This window comes from Misgurnus anguillicaudatus, chromosome 23, assembly GCF_027580225.2.
Source record: "Misgurnus anguillicaudatus chromosome 23, ASM2758022v2, whole genome shotgun sequence".
NCBI classification, from domain to species: Eukaryota; Metazoa; Chordata; class Actinopteri; order Cypriniformes; family Cobitidae; genus Misgurnus; species Misgurnus anguillicaudatus.
This window is the reverse complement of record NC_073359.2, coordinates 38,245,385-38,260,383: the sequence shown is the minus strand read 5'-3', so window position 1 is coordinate 38,260,383 and position 14,999 is coordinate 38,245,385. Positions and strand designations below refer to the sequence as shown.

Below are 14,999 nucleotides of genomic sequence, written 5' to 3'. Positions count from 1 at the left end.
CACATTCTCAGTTACTGCCCAACAGCGCTCGGCCAGGGTCGGTACACTTGGCGTCACAACCAGGTGCTGAAATCTATTACAGACACTATCAGCAAAAAGATCTGCAAAGTCGGCCGAGGGAGCAACACCAATTGCTCAATCGCATTTGTTAGGGCAGGAGAACAGCCACAAGCAGGGAGGAAGGCACCAGCAGGGATCCTGGTATCAGCCAAGGACTGGAAACTCTCTGTAGATTTGGAGTAGCAGGTTAAATTGTCTCATCACATTGTCAGCACAACGATGAGGCCAGATATCATTCTAGTCTCAGAGAGCACCAAGAATATCATCATCATGGAGCTGACTGTGCCATGGGAGGACCGCTTGGGAGAAGCCCACGAAAGGAAGATGACCAAATATGAACATCTGGTCACAGACTGCTATGCACAGGGCTGGAAGGCGGGATGCATGCCTATCGAGGTTGGCTGCAGAGGATTTGTGGGGCGCTCACTCCACAAAGCCTTTACTTTGCTGGGCATTGTAGGAACAACAAGGAGCAGGGTCATCAAGAACATCACCGATGCAGCCGATAAAGCTTCAAGATGGTTCTGAATTCGTAGAGGAGCACCATGGAGGCAAGCGAGTGCTACCTGAACACAAGTCGCAGTCTGATCAGCCGTGGCTGGGTCACCTGGGCGAGGGTGTCTGGTGATGAAAGACCCGAAACACTCGAGGACCCCAGGTTACATCACTGATGATGTGTTCATCTGAAGATCTGTTTCAAGAACTTAGAGTATTGTCCAACTAATGAAATGGTAGCAGATGTATTGACATTTTTGGGAAATGATGTTACATATATTAACAGTGTGAGAGCAAGTGGGGGTGTTAACTATGTGCTCTCAACTTGTATTATGTTTTTGTTTTGTTTTTGTTTATTTGATTGAATAATTCAACACAGACGCCTGTGATTGTTAATGTGGGTGTGTACCTGTAATGTGATTGGAGTGTCAAATAAAATCACCTTGAGTGAGCGCAGCTGTTGCTGTGCGTTCAAAGTCAGTCACATCGTTGCTTCTGCTCTGTTAACAAGGGGGCTCAGGAACGGACATTTTGGCAAGGGCAGAGAGCCCATGGGAGTTGTGCACGGCCATCTTGGCAAGGGTAGAGAGTCTATGGAGCTTGGGAGCGACCATGTTGGCTGACCTACAGGACACGGGATACTCAGAAGTAACCATCTCAGCCTTTATCAGCAGGGTACCTGCATATACCCTGCACTAGTGATGTTACATTTGAAGCGAGTCTTCGGAGCTTGTGTCGAGCAAAAGTGGGCGTGCCAGGTGAAGCTTTGATTCGAAGCTTGTGTTGTTAACGTTGAAATCACGTGACCAATGACAAATGAAGCTTCACTTTCTGCTTAGTCACGTGCGCGCTTCGCTTTGCGCGTCAGAAGGTTCGTACCCTAGAGGTTTTTTATGAGTTATTTGCCTTATTCACATTTTGGTCCCACATAATACTGTATATATAGTATTGTATTTACTTATACTTGTGTGCGCGTCTGTTATTTTATGCCTGTGAACATTATTCTGTACAATACAGTATTGAATCATATGAATATTAACTCCTACTGGAATTTATTGCCACACTTTAATCAGTAAATACATTTATTATATTGACCATTCACAGACATGTTGTCTAAGCTTTATTTGTACACATAATTATATCAATATTCATCTGAATTTCATCAGCAACTGCTATATGTTTTATTGACCAAAAGATGGCGCTGTTTTCGACACCCTCGTTGAGGCTTCGAATCATGGTTCAAAACAGTAAGAGAAGAATCAGTGCTTCATTCGAAGCTTCATTTCCCCATCACTACCCTGTACTAAATCACTGTTTAGAAGTGGGTATACGCAAATCCGAAAAAAAGTGGGTATATGCCGTATACCTGCGTATACCCTGGACTGTCACTTGGGATGGGCAACTTTGATAATGACAAGGGCCAGCATTTTTCTTCTTTACACCAAGGGGGCCAGAACCACATGCACAATTTACATAATTCTTTATTTCCTTTATTAAGAAACCACAATATACAATTAACCTGTCTTTCACGAGTTCACACTTACAAATAAGTTGGTTAGATTAAATTAGTAAACGTATTTGGCGTGCTGTCCGGGGAGAGGGCTCTGAGCTCGGAAATAGGCCCGAACGCAGAGTACACCCCCCCACACACCCCAATCTGGTAAAGTGTGAGTTGCCAGAGCTACTGTGACCTATTTGGAATGGGAAAGATGCGACCTGTCTGTGCTAAAGTTATAGCTATTGACAACTTTCCAACTCCCCAAACAAAACATAAATTTATTAGATTTTTGGGAATGGCTTGAGAATGTGAAGAATGTTTCTGTTGGAACTATGCCAAAAGTGGTATATACTGATCATAATCCTCTTACATTTTTACATTCTTTGCAGAATCCCGACCAGCGTCTTATTAAGTGGTCCCTCTTTTTACAGCTTTAATTATTATTATACATTTTATTTGTAATGTCTTAAAAGCCATCTGTCAGCCATAACGAGTACATCTGCTTTCAGCTGACACTGGCCCATACAAAAAAATGTGTAAACCAACCAAATGTGTTATGCACAGTCGGCACGGTTGTGGCCCATTATCTGTTCACCGTCAGTGATACAATAGTGACGCATTTCAGCTTAAATCGGCCCAACTGTCCTTGCTATATGGGCCATATGGACACACGCTTTGAGTTTATTATCAGTGAAACTTCTTTTTTGCGAGCATTTTAAATATCTACATAACTAAAATGATCGAGTATCCGAGTATAACACGTGCAGTGCATTTCCAGGTATTTCGAATTATAAATTCACACATCTACCGCAAAATGATCTTCATCCAAATATGTTTTATCGTGGAGGATGCTTGCAAATGTATTTTTACAGACATCCTCATGAGAAACAATTCAGTGCTTAGACTGATCAAGACTAAAGACAAACTCATGATGGACTTTTTAATGGGTAGGAAAACATTATACAAATATATAAATGAATGTGGTTTATTACAATCAGTAATATTACAAATAGTACAACATTCACTTAAGAGATCAGTCTTTATATGTTTGAAATTTAATTAATTACAATATTCTTTATAATTCTCAATAAAGCAAAAAATGTGACATTTATGATTTATTGAAACCACAGATTTTAAATTGTTGACATATTTGAAAGAAATGTAGAACTTATGCTGTAATTTAAGCAAATATGTTGTATAATGCTCTAAGCTTGCTCTAAGTTTCTCATTAACGGATACACAATTATCTTGGAGATATATTTCTTATGGCGTTTGGATGAACACAGAAACATTCTGTCAACTTCTTTTAATAGTTCTGAGTTTTAATAGATTTTGTTTGAATATATTACTTTAGGAATGTTTTATATGTAATGAATCTACGTCAAAACATATTTGGAAAAAATTATTTTATTTGCTAATATATTCCTAATACTTCACAAATGTGACAACAAAACATATTGAGAAATATCAAGCATAATTAGATAGCATCAAATATTGAAGATAAACGATAATAAACTCTAAATTTCATGAAATATTTAATGCAGCAAAATTGCTCTTAAATCGATTGCTGTGGGCTGCTTTTCCTCTACTTTCTCCTCAATGCTCTACTGAAGAAGCCACATCATCCAGATAAAAACACCTGCATAAGGGAAACATAACAAAAACTGTAAATAAGATGTTAATTAGAAACCAAATATAAAGGCACTTTTGTATGTGAAACGATTGTCTGCCAGAAATCAAGCAAAATCAGTTTCCTAGAGTGAACACAGGTTATGATACTCATTTGCACACATACTTTCCCTGTTTGAAACTACAGGAAGAAAGCGACCATGCCATTGGACTTGGAAGTGATATTTTCAAATGATTTAAAGGCTTGAATACATGTTTTTTGGGACACTCATTGATTTTTGTTGCCAGTTAAAATGCTGTTTGAAACAATATCATGCCCACAATCCCAATATATTTACAGGGTTGCAGAGTGATATGCAGCTTTTTTACTTTTTATTGTGCATTTTGCTCTGTGTCTTCATTTTGTTTTTTTTATTATTTGCATTTAATTACTTTGCATTCCTGTGCCGGAAATTATACACACATGTATATATGTATGTATGTATGTATGTATGTATGTATGAAAATTTGATGTTTAATACCGAGTATTGACTGTAAGGTTGACCCGGTGATGATGGAGGTTGATGACGTTGTAGCTGTTGTTGACCCTGTAGTGGTGATAATGGAGGTTGATGACGTTTTAACTATTGTTGACCCTGTAGCTATCAAAGCAGTTGTTGTTGTTGCTATGGCAGCTGGAAGTGTGGCTCCTCCTAGTGCAATTTAAAATACATTTTATTTTTACAATATATATTCATATTTGTTTTTGGAATTTTATAGTGATCATATATGTGCATTTTTCAGTTTCTTTATTGGAATACAACCAGAAAATATAGGACATTTGTATGTAGTATTAAAAACAGCATAAAAGTATAAGTTGAAGTATCAAGTATTTAAATTCTACTTACACTTGAGCAATAGCAGGCAATGGCATGATATTTTAAACCTTTTAAAAACATTTAGTTATGATTTTTTAGTTTTTAATTGTGTGTACATATTTCTTGTATTTTCTGTTTGTATCTTAATAAAAAGAGTGAAAAATAAATATGGATGGACATAAAAACTTTGCTAAAACAACAAAGCTGGTTGTGGTGGCCTAAGAGTTTTTCACAGTACTGTATATACAAAACACTTTTTAAATAGAGAGTGTATATAAATATACCCTGTGTTGCCTGTATGGTTGAGCCAGCAGGTGTTATTGGTGCAGATGCTGTTATGGTGGTTGTAGTGGTTGTAACTGAGAGCGTGGATCTTCTTAGTGAAGTTAAAATTGTCCTTGGAGCAGTTGTGGTTCTTGGAGCAGTTGTGGTGCTTGGAGCAGTTGTGATGCTTGGAACAGTTGTGATGCTTGGAGCAGTTGTGGTTCTTGGAGCAGTTGTGATGCTTGGAGCAGTTGTGATGCTTGGAACATTTGTGGTTCTTGAAGCAGTTGTGGTGCTTGGAGCAGTTGTGGTTCTTGGGGCAGGTGTGGTGCTTGGAGCAGTTGTGATGCTTGGAGCATTTGTGGTTCTTGAAGCAGTTGTAGTGCTTGGAGCAGTTGTGGTTCTTGGGGCAGGTGTGGTGCTTGGGGCAGTTGTGGTGCTTGGGGCAGTTGTGGTGGTTGGAGCAGTTGTGGTGCTTAGAGCAGTTGTGGTGCTTGGAGCAGTTGTGGTGCTTTGAGCAGTTGTGGTGCTTTGAGCAGTTGTGGTGCTTGGACCAGTTGTTGTGCTTGGAGAAATTGTGGTGCTTGGAACAGTTGTGGTGCTTGGAACAGTTGTGGTGCTTGAGGATCCATAAATTCCATTGAAGACCAGAAGAACAGTTAAGAAAGGTCTCAAATACTCCATCTGTCCTCAGGAAATAAATGAATGGGCAAAAGTTTCACTGAAAGTCCTGTCAGAATTATGTATTTTAATTGCATTGACATGAAATTAACCACCACTCAAATGTTTTATTTAGTAGGAATATAATTCAGAAACCTTGTCTCTTCCCAGACATAACTACTACACTGAAAAAAATGATTCTGTGCCTTACTAAATTTAACTTAAAAGAAACGATTAAATTATTTTTAAAAAATGTAAAAAGTGAATGTAAAAATAACACAAAAAATGTAAGTAAATCTAAATTAACAGATTATTGAGTAAATTTCACTTAATTTTATCATGTAAAATCCACCCAAATTTGTAAGAAGAAAATTTTGTGTTGAAACTACTTGAATTATTTAAGTAAATTTAACTAACAAGGCAGTGGACTTCTATTTCCCAGCATGCTTTGCATGGGACTGCATTTAGAGAGTAAAATTTGAAATTAAAGGGCGTGTTGCAGGTTAAGCACCACTGTCGATTAATGGGTACATAAATCACTCAAGATATGTATATCATTTTTAAAATGTCTGAAAAATGGTCTTAAAGATCCTGTTTTTACGTTTTTGCTATTAACGTTTTTTTAAGCAATTCGGCGATGTCGTCACGTTGGGGAGAAGTGGAGAAAGCCTCAGCCAGAGCCATAGAGACACCCATTTCAAGCAGGAACATGGTCCCCCTCAAGCCAGCACGCACGAGTATGTTAATTGTTTGATTACTTTTTACACAAAGTTATGCTAACGTTATGCTATCTGGCTGTCTGCCTATATCTCTATATAGCCTGTCTGTCTGTCTATCTATCTCTATCTATGTATTTATCTATAATCTGGGCTATCAGAACTGTACTTTACTCGTCTCTCTAGTCACTCTCAATGCTCTTAAGGCGGCTTTGGTAAATTCTCTCCCCAACGTGACGTAATATAGTGCGTTGTGGGGGAAAGGAGAATCATTGCAAACTGCTCTACTTTTTCATATTATATTCCGTTTTGTGATACCCAACAACATAAAATACAATGGATAACAGTTTAAATGTTTATTATCAACAAGCAAATTGCACAAATTCGTTGAAAAATTTAACTTGCAACACGCCCTTTAAACACTATTTTTTGTGTTTTTAACAAAAAAGAAAGACTTGTTAGTGTTTCAGGTTAAATTATCTTTGAGATTTAGAAGAGTTTCTGTTTTGAGTTTTGTGGTTACCATCATTCAGAAGAGTGGTGCTTGTGTATAGACAATAGGTGACAGGATGAAAATCATGATGTAAGTAGTAACTATGCTTATGCCAGTTCTGAGACCTACTGAGTCTGTTCTGACTTGCTCAACATAATGTGGCAGTGAAATGTGGAAAGTTAAGGTAGAATAACAAATTAAAAAACTATTGGATTAAACCATTAAATTGATTTGGTTGCACATAATTAATTTTTGTGTACTGAACATAAAAAATTGAGTAAATTCTACTCAAAATAGTTTAGCTACAATTATGAATATAATTCATCTGAAATTACTTATACAATGTAAGTACACTCAATTGATAAATTATAAGTACATTCAGCTTAAAAAATATATCTGGAGTTAGATACATTTATTGTGTGCATCTTCTTGCCATAATAAAATTAAGTAAATTCAACATAACATTTTTTTCAGTGTAGCTGTTCTAGCATTGCAACTTCATTTCACTACAGGTATGTTGGTTAAACTATTTCAGTCAAAACATGTATTAGTTTTATTATAAAAAGATATCAATCAATTATTAATCAATACATGCATAATCCATTCCAATCAAACTATTTGGTTAAAGTTGTTGTTAAAGATTGTTGTTCAATTACATGTAAATAAATTACCTTAAGTGCAATGTTTCTAGGTTTTGCTCCAGTTGAAATAAATAGTGTAGAATTTTGCTACAGATCTTACATGTCCGGTCCTTATGTCGTTTTGGTAACTCACACAATGATAGTTGTTGCACATGATAGGCTTTTTAAGCTGTAAGGAGGATGGTAAGATATGTGATCTCTGTGGCAACCCTCTGAATCAACTGTTCAATAATTGTATGAAACATGGGATTAAGTTTCAGTAGTTTATCTAATTTGTAATTGTTTTAATTGTAACAAGTTTTGTGTTGACAGCTCTTGTTGCTAGAGGGCTGAAATGCATGAATACTGTTACCTTTACATACAGTGTACTCCACTAATATTAGCACTCTGGGAAAATCTATAAAAAATGTTTTTACTGTTGACTATTTAATTGTCTATCTAAAATATTAACATCTAACTCACAATGGATATCAATTGCAACAATAAAAAAACCAAATAAATTCCAGTTAAATCTGTGGCACAATTATTAGCAACATTTTAGTCAATATTTTGTGCTCCTTTGGTTAAGATAACAGCCCCAGGTCTTCTTCTGTGATAACTGATACATTGATAAACACATATAGCAAGTGATTTGAGACCATTTCTTTATACAAAATCCCACCAGATCCTTAAATTCACAGGGACTCTTCTATTCAGTTGCAATGGTTTTCTATAAGGGTTCAAGTCAGAGGACTGGGGTGCGGACGTGGCTGGTGACTTCTCTTCTGAGGGGTGCGAATTCAAAATATATGTTTGTTGCATCATGTGAACCATGTGCATTATGCGTCTTGTCAAAATAGGTTCCTGCTGCACACGCTTCATAACGGTTTATGATAAAAGAGACGCTCACTTTTACAAAATATTTGCAAGACACTCACTTAAAGGCACAATAAGTAGGATTTCCCCCATTTAGTGGTGAAATTGTATTTTGCATTCAAGTAAATATTGCTCTCTAGTGCCTCGCTTTCCAAATGTGTGTTGCAAGTAACTACGGTAGCCGTTATGTAATCACTGATCTCCTTGTCCGTTTCAGCTAGTTCACATGTTCTGAATGAAAACGTGTTGTGGAAACACATTGGTAGACTAGTGCTTTTTGTCCCTCTCTGCTATTATAGTTTATCAGTATGGCGGAACGACATGGAAGTCTTCTTAGACTTATCCGTTCAATGTAAGTAAAGAGAAGAAATTCTAAGCTTACAAAGAAAAGTCAGATCACTGGCAGAGGTCATTTGACACCAATGAGGACATATTTATGAATAAAGACATTAATTTTGATTAATAAAACACTTAAAATCCTACTTACTGTCCCTTTAACAGTAAACTCTGATTACACAAGATTAAGGGAGTATCTGGGAAATGCGACCGTCACTTTTATCATAAACCCTTTAGTGTGCAGCAGGCCCTTATTTTGACAAGACGCATAATGCACATGGTTCACATGACACGCCAAAATCAGTTATAGTTAGATAGTTAGAGAAAATCAGTGTTCATGTTGAAAAAACAAGAATGGCCTTTCGGATAATAAAATTGTCATGTCAACGGTTTTATCACAATTTTTTTACATAAAAAAACACTCAGATAAAATGTGTCATTTTGATCTGTTTATTTTTTCCAGTTGTTGATAGTATAACACAGAGAAATTACCCACACATTTAGTTTTGATTACATTCTGTTAGTCATTATTTATCTTAGGCATTATACGTTTTCTTTTTTCTTTATTAATTTTTATTTTTAGTGCTAACGCTAAAACGTTACACAAGAACAAAGTACGCTGATATGTCATCCATGAGAACACTTAGACAGAAATCTAGTAATTCACAAAAAAGACAAAAATGATAAGTGTTAAATAAAGTCAAAAACAAATAAAACGGATATATAAGTGGACAAGCATTCACAGTCACACTGTCCCAACACATGACAAGCTAATACATTTGTTTTTCTATTATTTTCCCTTATTGTTCCATTTAATTGTCATTATTCCCACAATTTTTACTGTTTTCCATTTATTTTTGGTAAAACCTTTTTCCATTTTTGGTAGAAGCTCTTGTCAGTTTGCAGTAAAATTTGTTCTACCTTAATCATACAATTGTATTTCCATAATATTGAAAAGACATGAAAAATATCCAACATGAAAAGAAAGAAAGGGTCATGGTTCTGGACACAAGAGTCAAAAAGTCCCAAGAAATAAAATAAAAAATAAGAAAGAGGATTAAAATAAATACAGCTTTTGTGAATGTATTGCATTCTACAGAGATTCTCTATCACATTTGTACTATTGAAAAAACTTTCCGATATTAAGATATTCTTAAACTGATCTGTCTGATTTTTTTTCAGGGCAGTGTTTTGCTGAATGTGATTAAAATTCAATTGTTGTCTTCGGATCTTGGCAAGTGTGATTCCTTAGTAAGCTTATTAGTAATATTTCTGTAGTATAAGGTTAAAAAATTCTAAATTTTAAGTGGAGTTTAACATTAGCTATGGTTTTTTAATAGTTTGTTGATCAGAAGAGCTTATTTGATTATTACATGGCTGTACCCTATAGGCAGTGAAGGGGCTGGTTACACTCTTAAAAAATAAAGGTACTACAAAGGGTTCTTCACAGTGATGCCAAAGGTTCTTAAAATTAAAAGTGTTAAAAGGCTTTCCGACCTTTGTACCTTAAATTGTGCTTTAGAGGGTTAACACTACACATACCGCACACTAATGTTCAGGCATGTCAGAACTTGCTGATATACATATTTACGTATGCACAATTCCTATTGATTCTCTACAAGTCACAATGGCTCAAGCATTTATCATCACCATGGTTTAATGTACTGTCCAGGTCAGAACTATTGCTCTCAAGTTACTCTAAACGAAAAGATGGCTAATAAAAAGAAAAGCTCATTGTGAGTCATCCTTGAAAGTTTTAAACCAAACACTACACGCTGTGCAATAGAGGGGGTAAGAAAAATGACTTTTGGGGTAGACTGCCTGAATGGAAATACCATCTTGTAAATACCCATGGTATCCAAAATGGTACATGTCCAAAAATAACCACAGTGTTACAGGTGTATTAAAGGAAACACCATTCATCTTCAAAACAGATAATAGTATGTGATTAAGAAATATAAAGTTGGGGTCGGAGAAAAAAATCGATTCACCAAACTATTGGGATTCTTTATCAAGCGATTTTGAAATCGATTTGTTTACCTCAGAATCTATTTTTAATTATTTTACTTTTCTAATAAGGTGGAGGGAAGACATTACCGCTTTTATTCCAACAAAGGGAAAAACGTATTTGTTGTTGTCTGTAATAGATAATGTCGTATCCGTTTCGAGCTGGAGTGAGAAAGCGAAGCCATGGCAGAGAAAGGGGAACAAACCTCTTTGAGAATCATTTCTGCACTTTCACGTGATAATGACACTCTTTGGTAATGACATTTTGCGTGTATCTCCCGATGAGTTCAGTGCATTCGCGTGCTCTCTGTTTATCGTTGAATTTGGTTGCAAAAGCTCCGTGTCACTTTGTATCCTTCCATGTTTCTAAACTGAATTGAATGCATTAAAGGAGGACTCGGGTCTAATTAACGGCGTGAAACCCGATGATCGGAGTCAGTCAATGTGCATGTGCCGTCTCAAACGTGCCTCCGGTTTCTATAGCGATAATAAACAACTGGTTCTTGTTTTAAAAGTCACAACCACGCACTGCACATTCTTTCTCAAGCATTAGTTTAGTTTGAAGTTTGTAGCACATATTATTTGTCTAGAGTCTTCAATACATTTTCAGTTGATTATTTTGCTGTTATTTATAGAACAGTTTAACACATCACTTTATTTTATTTCAGAGATTGTTTTTACTCATTATGTTGCACATTTGGATATTATATTCAAGTTCAGGGTTTTGGTATAGTTTTATGGTTTAAGGTACTTTAAAATATGCACTATGTGGTCTGCTTCTGAAATAAAAATTCAGAAAGATGTTGGCCTAATGCATTGTTTTTGTTAATATGACTCATATACAGACTGTTTAAGGGTATGATCAAGTATTTTCAATTGTCTAGTCTTTATTATACTCTAAAAAATATTGGGTTGTTTTTAACCCTGGGCTGGGCAACCACAGGACAGAAAACACCCCTGGGCCAAAATGACCCAAAAGATTTGTTGTTTTAACCCAACTGCTGGGCTGTTTCAACATGGTTGATTAACAATAACCCAGCAGTTGGGTTAAAACAACCCATCACCTGGGTAACCTCAACCCAGAAATGTGTTCCGTCCCACAGCTACCCAGCCCTGGGCCAACTATTTTTTTTAGAGTGTAGGCAAACAAAAAGCACAAAGATTAAAACAATGAATCGCAATATCCACATAATCGCAATATGTATTGAACCAGCACACAAAAATTGGCATAGTATTGAATAGCCGGATTAGTGAATCGCCCCAGCCCTAGTATAAAGTGGATGCTTTTTGAAAGTCAACCAGCCAACCAACCAATACCAAATTCTTTGTGCTTTAATAATGCAAATATTGACTTGTAACATTACCCTTTTAGATAAATTCTAATATTAAAGATATTCTTTACATGCATTTTCTTAAATCTTAAGCAGAATGTGCTTAACAACGTCCTATAAAAAACTGAGGTATTTTTTTATTGCAGTTATATTTTATAGAGATTAAATACATGTTTTACTTAAGCCACTTCCCTCAGATGTTTCTCATAAAGAACACTAGTGTACCAGAGATAATAATAATAATCGAATGATGAGATTAGGAGCATCATAGTTTGATTTAACAAATTGATTTCACTAAGAATACAATGTTTGATCTTTATATCAATAAATCAATTTATATCAGTAGGTCAATAAGAAAATACTTTAGCTGGGTTTTAACAAACTAGGTCACATATCTGGGTCAAAGACGAAAACGCGTTTTTCAAACTTTAAAACTAATTAAGGGTTATAAAACTTTAAAGACCACAAAATGCCTTGAACAAAAAAATATGAACAAAAATCTCCAATCCTTTGATGACATATTAAAAGTCCCTTTTTATGGATCACAGTGTAGACCCTAAATACTAATTTATTGTAGAATATAAAAATATTGTTAAATCTCTATACTTTGACAATATCCTTAAAACCTGAAAAAGTTTCACCCATTTGTCAGCAAGAAGTTTTGTAAGTAAGTGAAAATTATTAAAAATTCAATAAAATTTTATATGATCATCTATTCTTTTCATACATTTTATGAAGGACAGGTCAGAATAAGTTTGTTTCGTTTTTAAATAAATAAATCTATAACACTGAATCCCCATGATATCACACAAAATTACGTTTGGTCAAAAAAGGAGTAAGCATTGGTATTATTCCCATTATTGCAATGAATGACAATCAGGATTTTCACCCAAAATAGGTTGCTTTCTTAAATTTCTGACATGAATATAAACTGTTCTAACATAAATTACATCACCCCCATGGTTCCCTTAAACTAGTGACATATGGAGGGTGACTCGTTGTCTAGAAACAGTGCATTGTTATCTGCAATATCTTTCTTGTTGTAAAAGCGCCGCCCTAATTGATCTGCATTTGCATTTTGCTGGTGCCTAGCAATCTTCTGTTTGTTCATGGACATCTAAAATGCAATATCATAAATAAAACCTCACATATTACAATTTTAATATTTATAATATTCACTATTTGTCAGTGTTAAACATGCATCATATACCTAAAATCTAAATAGTGTTAAATTGTTATTGATACAGTGATATTCTTTTAGTGTAATGGATGACAATGTTTGTTGGCATTACATTTGTTTTGTAACTTATGTTACCACACCATGAAAAGGTGAAATGATCAAATATCTACGAACAATAACCTGACCTCGCCGCAGCACAACAGCAATTGTCACAGACTGCTGAATAACCTATTAATAGGACTTTAAAATAGCTTCCTGATCATGTTACACTGCATGACCTCACACAAAACGAGTATTTGGGACGTGTTATATCCCACGACTCTTTCAATAATTTTTCACTAAACCTTTTTAAGCATTAAAGCAGACTCTTTACTTGCATTTGGTGTTTTATCTATATAAAATTACTATGTATAGTAATTATTATTTATATTATAAAAATATTCTATTTAATTTAATGCAAACAGAACAGTTTGGTTTTGTCTTTGACCCATCTATGCTCAGATTTGCTAAAATGTAAAAGTTTACAATCAAAAGCCATTGAAGATGTAGATACAAAACAGAGATAAAGTTCATACTTAAATATATTTGCGAATTATTTTAGGCTATGAAAATAAATATCCTATGGGCAGTCAAGTGAAGTAGCACCCAAATCAATAAACAAATATTTTTGCCCACTGTTCCAAATTTAGTTTACATGTAAATGCACTTTTGGCTTTATTTTTGTGCAGTTGTTTATTTACATGTCAACCATTAACATAGAAATGTTTGTGCTTTCCAATGTTTACATGTAAATGCATTCTCTTGGTTATGACACTGATGGTTTATTGAACAACCACTGGCTGGCAGAACAACTGTAGCACCTCTGTAAGCCTTCAGAAGTCAACATGAAATGCAAATTGACCCTATTTGTTTCAGTACATGTTTCTGGTATTATTGTGTACAATATACAATTATTTTAAAGAAACAAATGTGCACTTAGTTTAAAAAAGCAATACTTGCTCTGCCTTTTAAACATTTTAGCTGACATCACAATATTTTTCCTATCACACAATTAAATTCATGATACTTTTCAGCCAATACCCTCCAATCACCAGGATATATTCTGATATGTTAAACTCTTTTGTCACTTTCATAATATGAAAGTAAAATGGTTTGTGAACACGGATTTGTGCTGACTTTAAGGAACAACATTTGGACACGTCTGGAATAAACGTTACCCTTTTCTTGTCTATTTTTCTAACACAGGCACACACACACAGTTTAAAAAACAAACAAAAAAGATTAAAAACTGTAGACCGAACATGGTCTACAATTTGGGCATGCAATTCACAACAGGCAAATATGGACCACAACCAAATCAAGGTTAAATACAATTGCAATATTTTGCTGTTGTTTTGCTTTGTATTTATATTTAAGGGAAAGTGGAAGACATGAGGTGGCTGTTACTGCCCAAGGCTAATACTTTAATCTAAAACAAAAGATTCCCACAAGTGTCTTATAATCACACAAGTATAGACAAAAACATAGTACCCCTTTCACAGCAGCAGGACTGTATAACAAAAAAGAAAAACATTATATAGACACACATTATGACCTTATATATATTCTTTTCTATATGGTTTTGTTTAGAAATGTAATGAGTAATTATAATAAAAAATTGTTAAAATAATTTTGGTTATTAGTATCGTCATGACAAATTATACTTCTAATATGAAAATTGATTAACACTACGTTTGGGTCTTACTAAAGGTGTTGCCCATGTTACAGAGGTTAAAGGGCTCTATCATATACCAGACCAGTTAGTACCCTACAAAAATAATTTTCTTAATCAGTATTTTCATCTTGTTTTAAAAGAAAAACATATAAACACTCCTAAACGTTGAAAGAAACTATGTAAAATAAGACTGCAGACTTGCATTCAAATAATTATTTGATATGATTTCACCATACGCCTCAGTAATATGTTTAGTAATATGT

General features: G+C 34.9%; 2 protein-coding genes across 2 annotated transcripts in view; both read right to left on the bottom strand.

The window, feature by feature from the left end:
* Positions 1-3,061: 3,061 nt before the first annotated feature.
* On the bottom strand, positions 3,062-5,519 carry LOC129436595 (uncharacterized). Its single transcript, XM_055194824.2, has 3 exons — positions 4,824-5,519; positions 4,204-4,374; positions 3,062-3,692 (listed from the first exon to the last, which is right to left on the bottom strand). Exons 1-3 carry the CDS (start codon positions 5,485-5,487, stop codon positions 3,658-3,660), a joined length of 870 nt encoding a protein of 289 aa, XP_055050799.2. The 5' UTR covers positions 5,488-5,519; the 3' UTR covers positions 3,062-3,657.
* Positions 5,520-8,940: 3,421 nt separating this feature from the next.
* The window catches only part of LOC141359492 (protein NDRG2-like), a 52,166-nt gene continuing 46,107 nt past the window's right edge, over positions 8,941-14,999 (bottom strand). The window contains 1 exon segment of the mRNA XM_073862044.1: positions 8,941-14,571. The gene's annotated coding sequence lies outside the window, so the exon portion shown is untranslated.